General features: G+C 39.0%; 1 protein-coding gene across 1 annotated transcript in view; it reads right to left on the bottom strand.

Moving 5' to 3' along the window:
- Positions 1-17711, bottom strand: part of TMEM163 (transmembrane protein 163) — a 159776-nt gene that overhangs the window by 34548 nt on the left and 107517 nt on the right. Inside the window, exon 5 of the mRNA XM_024198639.1 lies at positions 7203-7299. Within this exon, the coding sequence (XP_024054407.1) occupies positions 7203-7299 (97 nt within the window). The remainder of the gene's footprint in view (positions 1-7202; positions 7300-17711) is intronic.

The raw sequence follows: 17711 nt of genomic DNA on the forward strand, positions 1-17711 counted from the left end.
GTCCTTTGCCATACTGATAAGGACAAACACTAAACTTCATTGACACTACATGTGTTACACTATTATCTGGGGAAATGCAAACACCGACAAGTAGAAAATATAAATTGATTTACAACCACACATGAAATTAAAACAGTCAGTCTCTTCGCTAGTCCTTTTAGCCTTCTTAACAGACAAGAGTTTGTGGTATCAGGTCAAGTGATAACCCACCATTTTCTTTATTATCGCATTTTATTTAATTATATTATCCAATAGTATTTAATTATTAAAACAGGGTGAAGCCCCCCCTCCCAAAAAAAGATAAGTAATTTCCATCAGAGAAGCCCCAAGGTTGAGTGCTAACACATTCAGATACAGTGTTTGACAGCTCAGACCGAGTTGAGTTCTGATGTTTCTCATCTCATATTTTCAGTTCTAGTAGTTCAAGATCAAGAAATTACTGCAAACTGAATAGGATTCCAGACACCATGACATCAAAAGAATGGAGTGTCAATATTCCTCCAAACATAAATGAACACAGCTACTGAGTTTCCATCTATTCTTTGGACAGAAACATAGGCCACTGTGTAGGATCTTTCCTAAAGCTTTGAGATGTAATCCTCCTTTCATTAATATGACACACGGATGATCACACTTCTACAGTTGGACACGAAAGCTAAAAACCAAAGAAGAACTCATGCCAATAAAAATTAAATGGGGAATGAAAATCTTTAGGTCTAAACATACGTATTAATTAAAATGCTGTTGAGAGAGTGTGCGTGTAAATTATATAGCTATACAACATGTCAAGGTGGTATCCACATGATAAATTACATAACAACTACTCACATTATATATGTGGAGGTGTTAGCACTGGATAAACTGCAAAGCCATATGATAAATTACAGAACTATAATATGTTACCACTTTGTTGCACCTCCAGCAATGGCCAGATTTCTTAGGAAGGACATCACATGGACCAACTGGTAAGAGCCACATTAGCACAGAACAAAACGTAGCGTTTTATATTGCGGTAACTCCAAAAATCAAAATACAGCAGCACAGGACTAAAAGGATGCACCAGTGAGCAGATTAAAAATAAATAATACCTTTTAATAAGCAGTATAAACATATGTATGGTCGTATGTGTGTATATATAGGCTTGGAAGGATTACATTTTTATCGGTAAATGTCAATTTCACTGTACTCTCACAACCCGATGAAAAAAATAATCAATTTACCAATAGGCAATGTCATAAAAATGGTGCTTGAGAACTTTAGAGTTTGATTTAAGAATATTTGCTTTGTGTATTTTGACATGAGATGTTGACAATTTGTATTTTATCGGTGATAAAACTTTAACTTTTTAAATCCCAGTGTCTGTCATTAAATAATTGTCTGACTCCCCCATGTAACTGTGAAAATTTAAATAGATAATGAAAAAAATGCTTCAAAATAAACCTCTGTCAAAATTATAAAAAAATCAAATTCTGCCAAGCCTCTGTGTGTGTGTGTGTGTGTGTGTATGCATGCGCCGGCACACCCACACACACTGCGTATACATACACACAAAACAATCTCTAAATCTGCAAAAATAACTCATGCGTTTTCAAAACACTTATTAGAGCTATAAACGCAAACTAAGAGTGGATGAGAAATATGTAGTAGGATCTGCTCTGGACAGGTCTCACCAACTTACTGTGTCCTACAAGCAGGGGGAGAGACCCCAAGCACACTTTCTGGTGCTCAGCAAATTTAACTCCCCTAACAGTAACATAAGGGGCCATCTGTCACTCACAATTGTACAGTAGTGCTCCATTCATTGTGCCTAGGCCCACCACAAGCAAAACTTCCATTGACTGTGATGGGAGGTTCTGCTGCAGGGTTCTGCCTGTTATTTATACCACAATAACTGGAAAAAACATTCATTATGCTACTCACTACATATACTCTATAGCACAGTCCTTGCAGATAGCCCTGGAGTGCAAGTGCTCATGTTTTCAACACTTGAGACAAACTCATTTCTGAATCACTTTTAAACAAACTTCTGTTCCCCAGAATAGTAACAACTTATACATAATTAATTTACTACCCAACTTTCCCAAAGTGCTGGGTCATTGTTCAGTGCAGGCTTTTTCGTATCATACATATAGAACAACATAAATTGCCAAGCATCTGACACACACATACAAAAACACACTCATTTACCACTTCAACTTCTGCCCTTCAGGCATTTGCTAAGTAATCAGTGCACAGTCCCAGGCATATTAGGTAAGGGAACTAAAGAAAGGAAATATAGCATATACCAAGACTTTGAAATGTTAAAAGTATTGCAAAAAGCCATGACCTCCATGGAAAGCATTCCACTGCAAGCCACTTCATAAGATTTGTTGTTATTTATTTATCAGTTTTTGAAATCTCTAAATGTGCTTAGAAGCCTCAAAATTAGGGTGACCAGATGTCCTGATTTTATAGGGACAATCCCGATATTCAGGGCTTTGTCTTGTCTATTACCCCTCGGCCCCTGTCCCGATTTTTCATGTTTGCTATCTGGTCACCCTACTCAAAATACAAGTATAAAAATGAGGCCAGATCATCCTCCACTGTAAATCAAGCTAAATTGAGTGTCTGGCACGCCGCACCTTACAAGATGGGACTCTGAAACAGGATATTTGCATGAGCCTATAAATCTGCCATTCTCCGTGGACTCATTTACTCTTGGTTGGAGTTAGCAAAGAGATAACTCAACGCTACGGCAGAACTCCATCATGTAACATAGCTAAAAAAATCAAGATTACATTTCCATCTAATCCAAAGCAAAATGCCATGCACAAAATATTTCTGCATGCGGCTATGACAAGAAACTGAGGGATGATTCCTTGACACTTTGAAATCCATTTGTTTTTCTTTTTACTTAAAGCGCGCTATTAATTTTTCCCTTTCTGAAATCTATTTCAAAAACAGGTCAATCCTTTGATGAAGGATTTTGCACATTCATTCTACGGAAATGCCTTTTATGTTACTGGCACATTAAAAATTGATGAATGAAATGACCCATATTATACATGGCAGAAAATGCAATAAGGTTAGCATAATTATTTCAGAACAATTCAGAGGGGGCTGACTACCCTTTGAGGCATTTAATCAAGACCGCTTATAATTAACAAATTGATACGTAATTATTTGATACATTTCTCATTCAAGACTTGTTCATATCTTCAATTATTTGTTCTAAAATTTATGCAAATTAGAGTTGAGCTCAAAGAAATTATATCTGCCCCACCGCTGTGTATATATAATCCTGACAAAGTCAGTGTAATTTACTGTGTATATCAATGATGAAAAATGAAGCTTTGTACTTCCGGCAACGGTTCAATCTATCATTTTGTTCCACACAAACAGCCATGCAAATTGTGCCCCAATGAAGAGTAGGGCTGCACATGCTGAACTTTCCCTGTCTTAAAACAAACTAACAATGCTAGTTTTGTACTCAACATTTGAACATGAAGGGCTGCATTTTCCAGTGGCGATATGGGGGTTTTAGCCACATGATTCCCCTTGAAATCAGAGTCATGCTGCTAAAATTTCACACAACGCTTTGAAAAGTTACCCTCTGCTCTGTATGACCTCTGCTCCAGGAAAGGCAGATCTGAGTATAAATTACACACACACAAAGTCATGCAACATGGCTCCCCTGTGCAATTTGCATTGGATTAGACTGTCTGGATCGAATTTGGACCTCGTTACACTAGTGAAAAAGTGGTGTAATGCCTCTGGTTTTTGTGGAGTTACTGGCCCTTCGTGTTTGGCTCTCACACCACCATCGTAACTCCACTGACATCAGTGGAATGCCAGTGTAAGATTAGAATCAGCCCCAGAGATAGTATTCACAGTCACCATCTTGACATGGAATTGGATAGTGTGTTGCAGTGCACAAAGGACAGGGGCAGATTATGCTGTACCACTCGATACCTTTGCAACTAGAGCTAAGTGAATAATAGAACATTTTGGTGTGGTGGCTGAACAGAAAAATCCAAAAAATTACGTTTCAGGTCAACTCAAATTGGACACTTTTCTTGCTGAAACTTAAAAAGGTAATTTCATTTTGGGTCAAACAAAACATTTAGTTTGAATCAAAATACAATTTTGGGGGGGACAGGGGACGGGTTGTTTCATTTAATTTTCAGGTGTTTTTTCACCTTTTTTGTCTTTGTTTTTAAATAAATTTAGCCACATTTCAAAGTGAAACATCATTGAAACAAAAAGTTGAAATATTTCATTTTTTAAAAGTCTAAACAAAACATTTTGACTTCTTAAAAAAAATCAATTTTTGGCCAAAACTGTTTGCCAAATTTGACCCTAATTCTCTAATTGTATCAGTCAACCTAAAACTGCATTTTTCAGCAAATAAATTTTGTCCAAAAATTCACCCAGATCTAGTTGCCATGTAGATGCATATATTATAGCTATATTAGGTGACAATATATCCACAAAATATAATAAAATTAATACAATAAGTCAGTAATATAAACTACACATTAGCTGGTGCTCCAAGGAAGAGCAAACAAAACCTCCTCCTCAGGCATCACTATAGAGATCCCAATATAGAACAATCCTCATCATCAGGACATGCTGGTGGGGACATTTCATTCCATTTAAGCAGGTTTTTCATTAATGGAAGACACTGATTCATTGTTAATGATATTGTTTTGGGAGCTGTAGAAAATAATATTTGTTCTTTGAAAAGGTCCATGCAGTTGGGAGGAGGAACTGTCTGCATTGGGATAGGGCCTGAGCAGCTAAAGCAGAGCTATTAATATGAGCAAACAGACAGAATCCACATTAGATTCAGGCACAGAAGAACTAAGCGCCACTAGATCACCTGAAGGGGTCCCTATTAAAGAGTAGTAATTGCCATTACATATTTTGAGTCCTGTAGCCTTTAGGCAAATCTCCCCACTGGAGATTATGGGCAGCATTATCGCTATTATAATGTTGTTCTCTCAGTCTCCACACTTTCCATTTTAATTCCTGGGTTGCAAAGGAGAGCTCTTGCCATATATTATAAATGGCCCTGAACAGTAAGAGATAAATATCAACAGCATCATTTTTTGCATTTTAACAGCAACAGCTTTCCAGGTAAAATTCTTTGGTCTCCCACCTTCTGAAAACTCCTAAGTGTGTGTGGTGCTTGCCATATTATTAGGTGGCCACACACTAGACCAGACCAGCTACACTTTCCTGTTGTCACTCTTATCTCTGTGTGTATGTAAATGCAGCACTTGTGAAAGGCATCAGCCTAATTTCTCTAAAGACTTGAATTCTTCAATGAAACATTTTTTTCATCAGAAAATGCTGATTCCCTGAAACAGAGACAGACCAACTGACCACCCCCCACTCCCATAGCTGGTGATCTGGGCGCTCCCACCTCTTAGGTGAGTGCCCTAACTGGGCTACTGACTATTCTGTGGTAGGTGTGTCTCTAGTGTTTTCACTCCAGTGCAAAACAAATTTCAAAAAATCACATCCTCAAACGTTGGGAGATTCATTCCTTTAGGGCACAAACATTTTACAACCCCACTTTCAAGATTCTTTATTTCTGATGTAAAGAAGTTTCAAAAATAAAAGCAATAAGACACCAAATTTATATGAATCGTGAGGAACTTTGAGACTAAAATGAGTGATGTCCCTTGAACTGAGGCCCACTTGAGAGAGATGACCCTAATCTAAAGGCATTATCTCTAGTCAGTGTGATTTCCATGCCAGTTCACTCCTTGGGCGCTCTTATTTAATTGATTTTTATACTGTAGACATTTACCCACAGAGAAATGTGCTAAACCTTCCAAATTTATTTGCCATAGACCACTATACAGCCATAAGATGGTTATTTTGCCTCTTACAGAAACCTCCCTGCATGGCTTGCTGCTGTTATATATATCCAGGAGCATATATTTAGATGTGAATATTCTTGCTAATTAAAGGAAATATAATACTTAAGCTCACCAGGGCTTGCTCTACTCTTGATGAGCATGTAACTCCCATTAAAGTATTGCATGTAGACTTTTAATTTAGTGGTTTTTGCCCAACCACAAAGAAGTTTCCATAGAATAAAACCCCATGTAGACCACTTGTGTTTTTAAAAGCATGGAGAATAGTTTGAGATTGTATTTTGTAGTTTCCAGGCCTGCCTCCATCTCCTAATTAAAGCAGGTGGCCAGGGTGCTGATCTGATGGGGGCGGGGGGCACAAATTTGGCAAAGAAATGGCCAGGGGCAAATTTTCAGAGTAACATTGCACATGTCTATGTGCACACCTGCGTTGCATGTGCACGGGGTTGGAAGCACCCAAATCAGGTGTGGTCAGAGAGCTTTGTGTGCACCCAATCCTGATTTGAGCATGTGCACTGGTCTGTAGACATGTTCAGCTGTAAATATTTGGGCGAGCAAAGACTAGGAAAGCTCTTCTGACGATAGAAATGGTGCCCTCTGGCTCTCCCATTGAGCAGCCAGTTTGGACAGACAGGGATGTGGGGGACTGACTCTGAGTACTGTTGGAAGGGAGGAAGCACTGAGCTGAGAGAGAGGCTGCTCTGATAGTCTGGGCGGGCTTCTGTAGCTGCACTGGCAGCAGGGAGCAGGAGAAAGGCCTTTGTGATGCCCCATGGTGGGACACCTAGAAGAGCCAGCTCTTTCTCCCAGCGGAAGCTAAAGCATGCTCCCCTCACCTGATTCTCTCCTGCCACCTGCACGTGTCTCTGGATGTGGAGGCAGGAGCTGGAAAACAAAAAATACAATCCCCAAATATTTTTCCACATTAAAAACAAAATACCCAAGTCGGTGGGGTCTTGTGCTGTGGAAACATTCTCCTCATTAAAAAATGTACCTGGGCTGGAGAGACCTCACCTGAACACCATCATTAGGGCCCAAACCTACTCACTTTACAGCCCTCAACAAGAGCTTTAGACGATTAAAGTGAGCAGGATTGGCCTGTAATGTTAATGTGGGTCATACTTGTACCTCAACAGGAGATTATACCTTACAGTATGGAAAAAATATCACTTTAAGACCATGATCCTACAATGATGTGTACACAGGCAGGCCCCTTCCCCTGCTGGAGCTCCACTAAATATAATAGGGCTTCATGAGAGTACAAGGTCTGCCTTCCTGCAGCCCTTTGCAGGACTGGGGACCAGGAGAGCATCGTAAAGAAAAGAATGGCCTTACCACTTCCGGGAGCAACTTCATCGCAAGGTCATGGATGGCTTTGACCACTATACATACAGCTGAAAGAAGAAATATCACACCCAAGATAACACAGGCTCTGAAAAGAAAGAAAAGTTGAGAGCTTATTTGGAGCTTTCAGACCTTCTGATTAACAACACAGTTGACAACATTAATTATCATTTATATGGAGGAGCTAAAGAATGGGGGTTTGGGTTAAAGGCAGAAGACAATCCCAATTCCTTTTCACTTCTTAAATGCTGGACAATAGTTGGAAAAGATTTGGCAAGAATAGCTGTGTCTCTGTGCACAGGCCTCTCCAGTCTAAATCCCCTTTCTTTATTAGAGGATGATGGGAAGAGATTTGAGAATCTAGATGGTAATGTCACAGGAACCTGACACCTGAGCTGCAGTTGTCTCTTCCTCAACTTGAAGGAAGAGAAGATTATGAATCCCAACTGGTAACCAGAAGAGCTACATTTCAGGTTTTAATATCATCTTACAGGATGTCCATGGATCTAGTAATGCCTAGAGGCCCCAAACAGGGACCAGAGCCCTATTGTGCTAGGTGATGCACAGAACTAAAGTACAAAGCCAGTCCCTAATCCAAAAAGATACAATCGTGTTGTATGCCAAAACGAAACAGGTGAAGAAGGCAAACAAAGGGGGCTAGGGGGATGAAGAGAGAAGGAGGCAACAGTGAAACAAGCACATTTTGAACAGGAAGTAGTCATAGTTCAGACTTACAATGCACACAATGGCCACTCCCAATTTCAAAGCAAGAGCAGAGATAAAACTCCTATTTCTGATCCAAAAGCACAGGGCCCTACCTCTTTGAACTGGAAGAGACTCGCCTTCTGCAGTTAGTAGTATAGGGCATGTGACACACAGCTGATTCCTTCGAGTAGAGAAAAGTGGTGCACCTAAATACTAGCCCATCCATTACAATATCAATACATTTATAGCAATACTCAGTTTGATTCTCTTGGTAAATCTACTTTATTAGAAGTATTCTGTAGTCAGTACATAAGTATATAAAATACAGCAACAGCAAATTTAAAACAGTACAATATTTAAAACACTAAATATTTGTAGAAATCATATTGCTATAAATATATTTTTCTTTAAACTTTCCTAAAAGAAAGTAGCAATTTTCTTTGTCTGGTATTCAGTGTCTTGGCACCTATCTGTTAGAGCAATCTGAGGATGCTATAATTAGAACAGCACTGTGCTACTATTTTTAACAATTTAGACATCAGCCCATCTGGCAGTTTGGCAGAACACGCTACATTCACATCAAGCTCGGTTTAGGGACTGCAATGTGATTGCATTGCTCTGCTAAGGTCAAGAAATGCAGGTTCAGCAATGGTGCAGATGCAGCATTCCAGCACTTCATTCACTAACGGAAGCAGAGGGTCAGATCCTGAAGTGCACTCAGGCCACTTTCCACCACCCCCCTGACCATCTCTGGCCACTGAAACTTTGAGTAAAGGGCGCAGTGAGGATCACCTTTATGCCAGGATGCTCCTGTAGTGGTCCAGCGCCAACAAAGAGGCTCGTATATCACGCATCCTTCTTGCTGATGGGGTAACAGGGACTTGCTTACTGGAAAGGAGGACACAACTTTGCTACACTAGTCCTGGAGTAGGTGTTTGCTGGATGGAGAGTACCCGAGATCTGCCAGTAACCTCTAGGTGGAGGAATAAGCAAGTAGGATGGATTCTATGCAGATCTGGAGTACTAAGTCATCATCAGCCTGCATGGTTTTACACTGACAAATCTGCTTTCTAGAGGAGATGCAATAATGAAGGCAAAGTAGATCATTTTTGAAGGGGAGTGAAAACTTGCGAAGGAGAAAACAGAGGGACAGTGAGACATCTTATCACACGTTTTCTAAAAGTTCCTGGTTCAATAGTTGATTAACTCTCCTAGATTGATAATTTCACTTCATCGGAATGAATCAGTGAAAGGGAATATAATCAGAGCCTTCTACACTCAGTATGAGGTGGAAAGATTTTTTATTTTCAATATCAACTTCATGTGGTGTTTTAGATATTTTATTTCATAATTTAGCATTGATATAGGGTGTCTCACATTAAATAAATCCAGGAGGTAGTAGGATTATTCCCATTTTATGGATGGGGAAGCCGAGACCTGGGCCCAAATTCTACTCACATAGGTGTAAAGAAAGAGTGGTGCCATTTATTGAGAGCAAATTTGGCCCACAGAGATTGAGCAACTTGCCTAAGGCCACCCACTGAGTCAGTGGCAGAGTCAGGATGGCACATCTTCATTTCATGCAGGACCACATTGCTGACTTTTTATTTAAAACAAAAGTTACGGGGAAACTTTTATTGTCATTCCTGACTGGCTAAACCCCAGCCAATATAAATGCATGTGCTGGAATCAATTTGCCCCTGCTAGTCTAGACTGTAAATTACACTTCCCTGTATCAATAGGCACTGCTCTACCCCAAGGGGATTCTCCCTCAGGGAAGGGAAGATATTGTTTCTACCATGCCTTCCCTTAGTAGTTCTGGGGAAGTCACTTTTAACTGACACCAAGGGCTCCACAGGACAGAGACTGCCTAGCGGGTTCACGGAATCAGTGCACGCCTTGGCCACATTAGCTGCATCTTTTTCTTGGCCAGTGTTGCCCAGTTTGGGGTTGTTCTGACCCCTGCAAGTGCTCTCTCCCCAACCCAGCAAGCACAACTCCCAATGCTTTGTACCATTGGTTATACCAGCAGAAGCAAACACAGTGTAATCTATCCTTGAGCTGTTTGTCTTGCTCCCTGGAAAACCTGTGACCACTGGTAAGTGGTGCATGACTTGGGAATCTTAACCAAACAACTACTTGACTACTTTGCAACTAAATAAAATGTTTCCAGATACTAGTGCAGTCTGTTAGTACTAAGGTGCTAGGCAAATGCAATTTCATTGGTTCTCTATAAGTCTGGATGAGCCAGCTCACATTACTAAATAATTGCAAGCCAGATGGGAAGTTGTCCACAGAATTACATATCAAAGGGTACATGGCATTCTCTTTTTGGCGGTGTGCAGAGTACATATATGGCTAGCCCAACTAGCATGTAGATGGTGATGCACTGCTTAGGTGAGTAAAGACACTCCTGAACTCTCTGGATGTATGTACCCTAGAGGGTTCTCTACTCACGTAAATAATGCCTCTCGCAACTACACTGATATTTTTAGCAGTGTAGTGGCACACTGCCTCCCCACTGCTGGAGTCTTTCCCCACCACAGGGAAAGACTCCAGCAGCTGGGAAAGACTCCATCACCAGGGAGACAGCAGGGAAAGACAGGCAGTGAACCTTTCCCCACTGCAGGGAGCCGCTGGAGCCTTTCCTTGCCACAGGGAAAGACTCCGGCAGAGGGGAAAGGCTCCAGAAGCTCCCTGCGGACAAAGCCTGTGTTTCACTGTAGCATGTAATTACCCATACCCTACATACTGCCGCAAGAGGCGTGCAGTGTAGACATAGCCAAAATGTACAAAGGAGGATCACTGCAGTTATGAGGCTTGATTCAAAACCTACTGAAGACTTTTTATGGGAGTCTTTCCACTGACTACAATGGGAATTGGACTGGGCCCACAGCAAATAGTAGTGCTCTCTCTTTCTCTCTATGTGAATGTTCATAGAAATGAGTATATAGCATAGTGCTATTGCCCAATGAATCCCATCCATAGGTACTGTACATATCCCCCAGACAAAACAACGTTAAGAGCGGGCAGAAGTTCTGAAGAATTATTGGTTACTTCAGAGAATCACCTCATTTAGAACGTTGGGTTTAAAAAAAATCCTTTCAACTATTTGAAAGGCAGGAAACTCAGAATTAAAGTTCAAATTTAAAAAAAATGTTGGAAAGTCACAGCATTCAAGATCACCACCACACTGTGTGGCTGATGTAGCTTTATCTGTATTACATCTGATTTTTGAATCTTTGAATTGTGTACATGCCGTCTCCCCTTCTTCATGTGCATTGAGCTAAATGCTTAACCATGCTCCGTAATATATAGGAACCACTTGACTAGCAACTGATCCGTGTAGTCACCTCTGGGGAAGGAGCACAGTACACCACTTGATGGAAGTGCAGTGAACAAGCATACTATATCCAACTGAATTGCCAGGAGAGTTGAAGAATTGAGAGTAATGAATTAGCCATGCTGAAATTCTGCCCTGTTCCTGGGATTAATGCTGCTACCCTTCTTGCTGATATTAATGCTGCTACTCTTCTCAAGAGTGTCATGGCATTTTTAAGGACCTTAGTTTTCTATCTCTTCTGTAATAAACTACCAGCAGCATAGCCCTGCTACCACATTCAGGCATTAGTTCTGAACAGTAGACGCTCAGAGGAAAGAGTTCAATTTACTGATTTGCTAACATTACTTCTTGCAGCACCCATTTTTCCTTAGAAATCTTCCATCCAAATATTAACCAGACATGAATCTGCTTAGCTTGAGGTCTGACAAAAGGATTTTTAGAACATTGACATTTTTTAAAAGTAGCAAAAAACATTGCACTAACATTCTTCTACCTGTCTACTACTCAAACCAACAGCTCTGCAGTGGGAAATGACTTGAGTGTAACAATGACAGTGGCATATTATGATATTTATAATATATCAGATGTCAATAGTGATTGAAAAGCATCTTCTTTCTTGTAAAAAGTCCTTTACCATATATTGACGAGTGAGATTCATCGAAGTCCAAGGAAACCATTAGGGTCATTAGAATCAATAAGATGCATTTTGCAAATCCTTTAAGTATTTAGATTAAAAGTCAATGAAGTATGGTTTTATTTTTTTCTTTTAAACAAATACATAAAGGAAATTTCCACACAGCAAATTAAGTTTAAAAATACATTTAAGGCCAAAAAAAGCAGGGTGACTATTGTAAACTGTATCCATTAAAATATGGGACAATCCATGTGTATGTGCATGTTACACTGTGTGAAATATGTAACTGGCCCCACAAATGGGCACTTATGTTTACAATTTCCAGTTTAGGAACTGATCCTGCACATTTTTTCTTGAGCAGAATTCCTATTGATATCAACAGAGGACCAGTCCTTTCATAGATGTTGCACAAACATAGCTGCATTTTAAGAGGTCAAGTCTGATAACTGGACCCTAGAAGTCCTACTTAGCCAGATAAAAGTCTGGAAATTCAAAGTAAGTCTGGGAATTCTGTTTTTAATGTGCCACATTATCCTTAAGTATTGCAGTTGTCTACAAACAAGAAGTGATGCTCATTACCATACGCAGGAGTTAGAACACCAGAATATAATGGAATATATCAAGGATGGAATTTCATCCTTAACTCCTGATTTTGGAAGGTTTTATTTGGTGTCCTTAATTTGTTTCAAAGTCATACTATTTGATTTAGGCTGGCAAAGTTACAATATTGCTCTATAATAACTGGATCAAGTCGTATGTTTGTTCAGAAAGGCTGGAATACTAAATATTTCTCTTTCCCCTTATTTTTAAGTCTCTCGAAAGGAAATTAAAATCTAAATGCACCATATTAAATGGTGGAAAAAACAAACAAAATTGCATTTCTTGTGAAGTATGGTAGTAAATCGTATTTCTTATTTGGTATGTTAAAATTTAAACTCTTAGCTTCCTTTTACCCAAAAATAAAGGTGCTATCACATTGACACAACCTAAGTAGAGAGAATATGCTGTGTTTATTCTGCAGCCCCTTGTGTGAAAGTTAATATATGAGCATCTCACTGAGCAGTCAACAAATCATTATGAGCCCAGGATAATTTATCACTGCAGCTGTGTCAGGTAACAGCAAAGATCTAATGAAAAACTCATGAAGCTGAGTTATCCTCATGTGGTCTCTATGGCCTATAGAATGTATTATTCTGAAAGGCTTGGATATGTTCTAAATTGGGGACACAGAGTGCAGGGACACAAAGAAACAGTTCAAAAGAAAATGCACATTCATAGTTTGCCAAGCTGGTTTGCTAAAATGACAGAAAGACAAGTTTGTTGGAGTCTTTTAGGAAACAAAACAGTTTACAAAATAATATAGTTCAGAAAGGACGAGCCAAGAACTACTCTCTGAAACACCAATTTATGGTCAGCTTTTCTGCCAATTACAGCTCAAGAGAGGTTGAAGTTAGGGCTGTCAAGCGATTAAAAAAATTAATCACGACTAATCGAACTGTTAAACAATAATAGAATACCATTTATTTAAATATTTTTGGATGTTTTCTACATTTTCAAATGTATTGATTTCAGTTACAACACAGAATACAAAGTGTACAGTGCTCACTTTACATTAATTTTTATTACAAATATTTGCACTGTAAAAAAAAAAGAAATAGTATTTTCAATTCACCTACTGTAAGTACTGTAGTGCAATCTCTTTATCATCAAAGTTGAACTTACAAATGTCGAATTATGTACAAAACAATAACTGCATTCAAAAATAAAACAATGTAAAACTTTAGACCCTACAAGTCCACTCAGTCCTACTTCAGCCAATCGCTCAGACAAACAAGTTTGGTTACATTTGCAGGAGCTAATGCTGCCTGCTTCTTGTTTACAATGTCACCTAAAAGTGAGAACAGGCGTTCACATGGCACTGTTGTAACTGGTGTCTCAAGATCTTTACATGCCAGATGCGCTAAAGATTCATATGTCCCTTCATGCTTCAACCACCATTTCAGAGGATATGCATCCATGCTGATGATGGGTTCTGCTCGATAATGATCCAAAGTAGAGTGAACCAATGCATGTTCATTTTCATCATCTGAGTCAGATGCCAAGAGCAGAAGGTTGATTTTCTTTTTTGATGGTTTGGGTTCTGTAGTTTCCACATCTGAGTGTTGCTCTTTTAAGACTTCTGAAAGTATGCTCCAGACCTCTTCCCTCTCAGATTTTGGACGGCACCTCAGAGTCTTAATCCTTAGGTTGAGTGCTGTAGCTATTTTTAGAAATCTCACATTGGTACCTTATTTGCATTTTGTCAGATCTGCAGTGACCGTGTTCGTAAATCAAACAACATGTGCTGGGTCATCATCCGAGACTGCTATAACATGAAATATATGGCAGAATGCAGGTAAAACAAAGCAGGGGACATACAATTCTCCCCCAAGGAGTTCTGTCACAAATTTAATTAATGCACTATTTTTTTAACGAACATCATCAACATGGAAGCATGTCCTCCGGAAAGTGGCTGAAGCATGAAGGGGCATACGAATGTTTAGCATATCTGGCACGTAAATACCTTGCAACGCCGGCTACAAAAGTGGCATGCAAACGCCTGTTCTCACTTTCAGGTGACATTGTAAATAAGAAGCGGGCAGCATTATCTCCCGTAAATGTAAACAAACTTGTTTGTTTTAGCAATTGGCTGAACAAGAAGTAGGACTGAGTGGACTTATAGGCTCTAAAGTTTTACATTGTTTTGTTTTTGAGTGCAGTTATGTAACAAAAAATATCTACATTTGTAAGTTACATTTTCACGATAGAGATTGCACTACAGTACTTGTATGAGGTGAATTGAAAAATACTATTTCTTTTATCATTTACAGTGCAAATATTTGTAATAAAAATAATATGAAGTGAGCACTGTACACTTTGTATTCTGTGTTGTAATAGAAATCAATATATTTGGAAATGTAGAAAAACATCCAAAATATTTAATAAATGTCAATTGGCATTCTATTGTTAAACAATGCAATTAATTTTTTTAATCGCAGTTAATTTTTTTGAGTTAATCGCGTGAGTTAACTGCGATTAATCGACAGCCCTAGTTGAAGTTTTTCTTCCTATTGCAATGGCATCTGACATGAAACTAAACCTATTAGTTATCTCTAGATCTCAAATATAACACAATGTTGCAGATAAATGGTGAAAACACCAAGACTTCCTTGGTTTGTCCATTGACATATGCCTCTGTGGTAAATCTTTAGCTGTGGCAGATATTTCTTCAAGAAATGTTGGTTGCAGTAGTTCCATCTGAAAATACAGATGCTGCTAACATAGGATATCATTGCACCAAGTGGATCATTTTGTCAGGATATAAATATTATATTGTCATTTGGGTTGATGCATTATGTTGCATCCTCCAGACATCAAGAATGTAAATATTTAGATCTCTGCAAGCTGCTAAACGGTTTATGTTACTTGTGAGTTTCCAAGAACCCCTATTCCCTTCCAAGTAACACACTGAATCCCACGAGCTAAATTGTGTCTTTAAGGCACAGCCTTGTGTTGAGGGTGCTGCAGAATTACACAGCCTCCCCGGGGAGCTCCCTTGAGTGCAGGGATTGCAATTATGCACAATCTTCATGTGTAACCTCACTCACGCGCACCTGCATAAAAGCTCAGCCGCAATCTGGCACTAAATTAAATGACATCGTACCAGCACCTCATTTTCCACAACACATTCCCTCTACCTAACTCTACCAGGAGAACTTCTTAGTCTTGCTAATAAATCTCTCAGAACACACACAGAGAATAGAGAAAGCAAATCCCTAAATGGTACATGGTGTCCTTTGCCTGCATCAATCATCTGACATTCCATACAAACTGACAATTTATCAATAGGCAGCTTTGAATGCCACTGAGATTCACAGGCAATACCCACAGAGCTTGTCCATTCTAGAACAGGTCTGAGAAATTTAACAATTATGGCATTTTCTTCTTCCTAATCCAATTGGTTAATTTCCTAAGAAAACAGAAATCCAAATATTCAAGGTGGTTGCTTCTTAACTCATGTGGCAAAGCAGTCATGTGATTCAGGGACGTATCTTGCATTTAACTATATCATTCAGATCTTCCTAGATAATGGGAAGAATAAAATCATGAATTATTTCAGTAATGGAATAAAAGATCTAACTAGCCCAGATCTCTGGGGTCATTAATTTTCAAGCTAATATAGCAATTTTCCCTTCTAAAGTACCTTGTTATATTATTTATCATTTACTCAAATGAGTAGTCTCACTAGAGCCAATGGGATTACTCACTTACATAAATAGTGTTCAGTGAGACCTGCAATTATTTGCCACACAATATTTTGTAAATAATACTTGTACATACACCTCTACCCCGATATAACGCGACCCGAAATAACACGAATTTGGATATAACGCGGTAAAGCAGCGCTCCGGGGGGGGGGGGGCTGCGCACTGTGGTGGATCAAAGCAAGTTTGATATAACGCGGTTTCACCTATAACGCGGTAAGATTTTTTGGCTCCCGAGGACAGCGTTATATCGAGGTAGAGGTGTACCCCCACAAGGAAACAGGCAAATCCTGCTAAATTACACCAGGGTAAATTTGGAGTAACTACTCCAGTGTAACTGAGAGCACAATTTATCTGATATAGTCTGACTGCTGTGAAACACCCATTGCAAGACTTTTCCCTGCCTAACTATCATCCCACTGGCTTTTTGGCAAATGGAATGCACTAACACAGTGCCTAACAGGGTATATAATGAAGCCCTTGGTAATTACTATTCACAACACAATTTGCTTTGATAGCAGCAGAGGTGGTGCAACACAATTAAGGTTTCAGAAAAAATGTAGCGATGCATATGAATGCAATCTGTATAAATGTTTTAGCTTAAACTCGCCAATTCATGGATACTGTTTTGGTTTTTTTTTTTTCTCCTCATGTACTTAGTAAGATGTCTTTCATATACTGGAATCAATTTTATCAGCATTCTTTAGGTTCATTAGAATAGTCACTGAACTGTGATGACACCATGAGGAATAAAACAAGACTGTCAATATCAGTCAAATTACTCTCTGGCTTAGTTAACATACAAAGTGCCTAAAATGTAAATTTAAAATCTGTCAGAAGTACACAATTTTTTTCTACATTTAAAATCTACTGTGTATATGTAAGAGTTACTGCTATTGTATAAACAGAAATGTAGTTCATACAAAACACAATAACTAAAATGTTCATAGGGATTTGTTCTGTTCTCTACCAGTTTCAGATATTTGTATTGTATCCTTAGCATTAAGGTAATTCACAGCCTTAAAGACATATCCTAGCCAGGTTTGTAGAGCTTAATCCCAGAAATGCAATTTGTTGTGCTTATTACGAGGCTAAATCTCATTGAAATTACTCCTGATAGTAAATAATGCTCAACATTTTCTTTATTTCACACACACAAAACCATAAAAGCTGCACATTCATCATATATAAGAAAGCAGTTGTGAAGAAATAGCCACACTGGATGCATAACCTTGACGATATCTGATCAATATGATCATTACATATTGACTGGTACTGTAGATGGTAAGTCTGCTTCTGCTCAGTACTGGGCACACTTGGAGTTCTGGTGTAATTTACCCCTAATTTTCCTGTCCTACGAGAGCCAAAACTTGCTTGCCTTACTCAAGTGAGCAGATCTATTAACTTTAATAGCACTGCTCGAGTGGATATGACAAGCAGAATTTGACTCCAAGTAATTATGAACCACTAATGTTTCAGACAGTATTCTTCTTATATTGCAAGCCCCTCGGGAT

The sequence above is a fragment of the Terrapene carolina genome, unplaced genomic scaffold, assembly GCF_002925995.2.
Source record: "Terrapene carolina triunguis isolate 2854851 unplaced genomic scaffold, T_m_triunguis-2.0 Scaffold62, whole genome shotgun sequence".
Taxonomy (NCBI): Eukaryota; Metazoa; Chordata; order Testudines; family Emydidae; genus Terrapene; species Terrapene triunguis.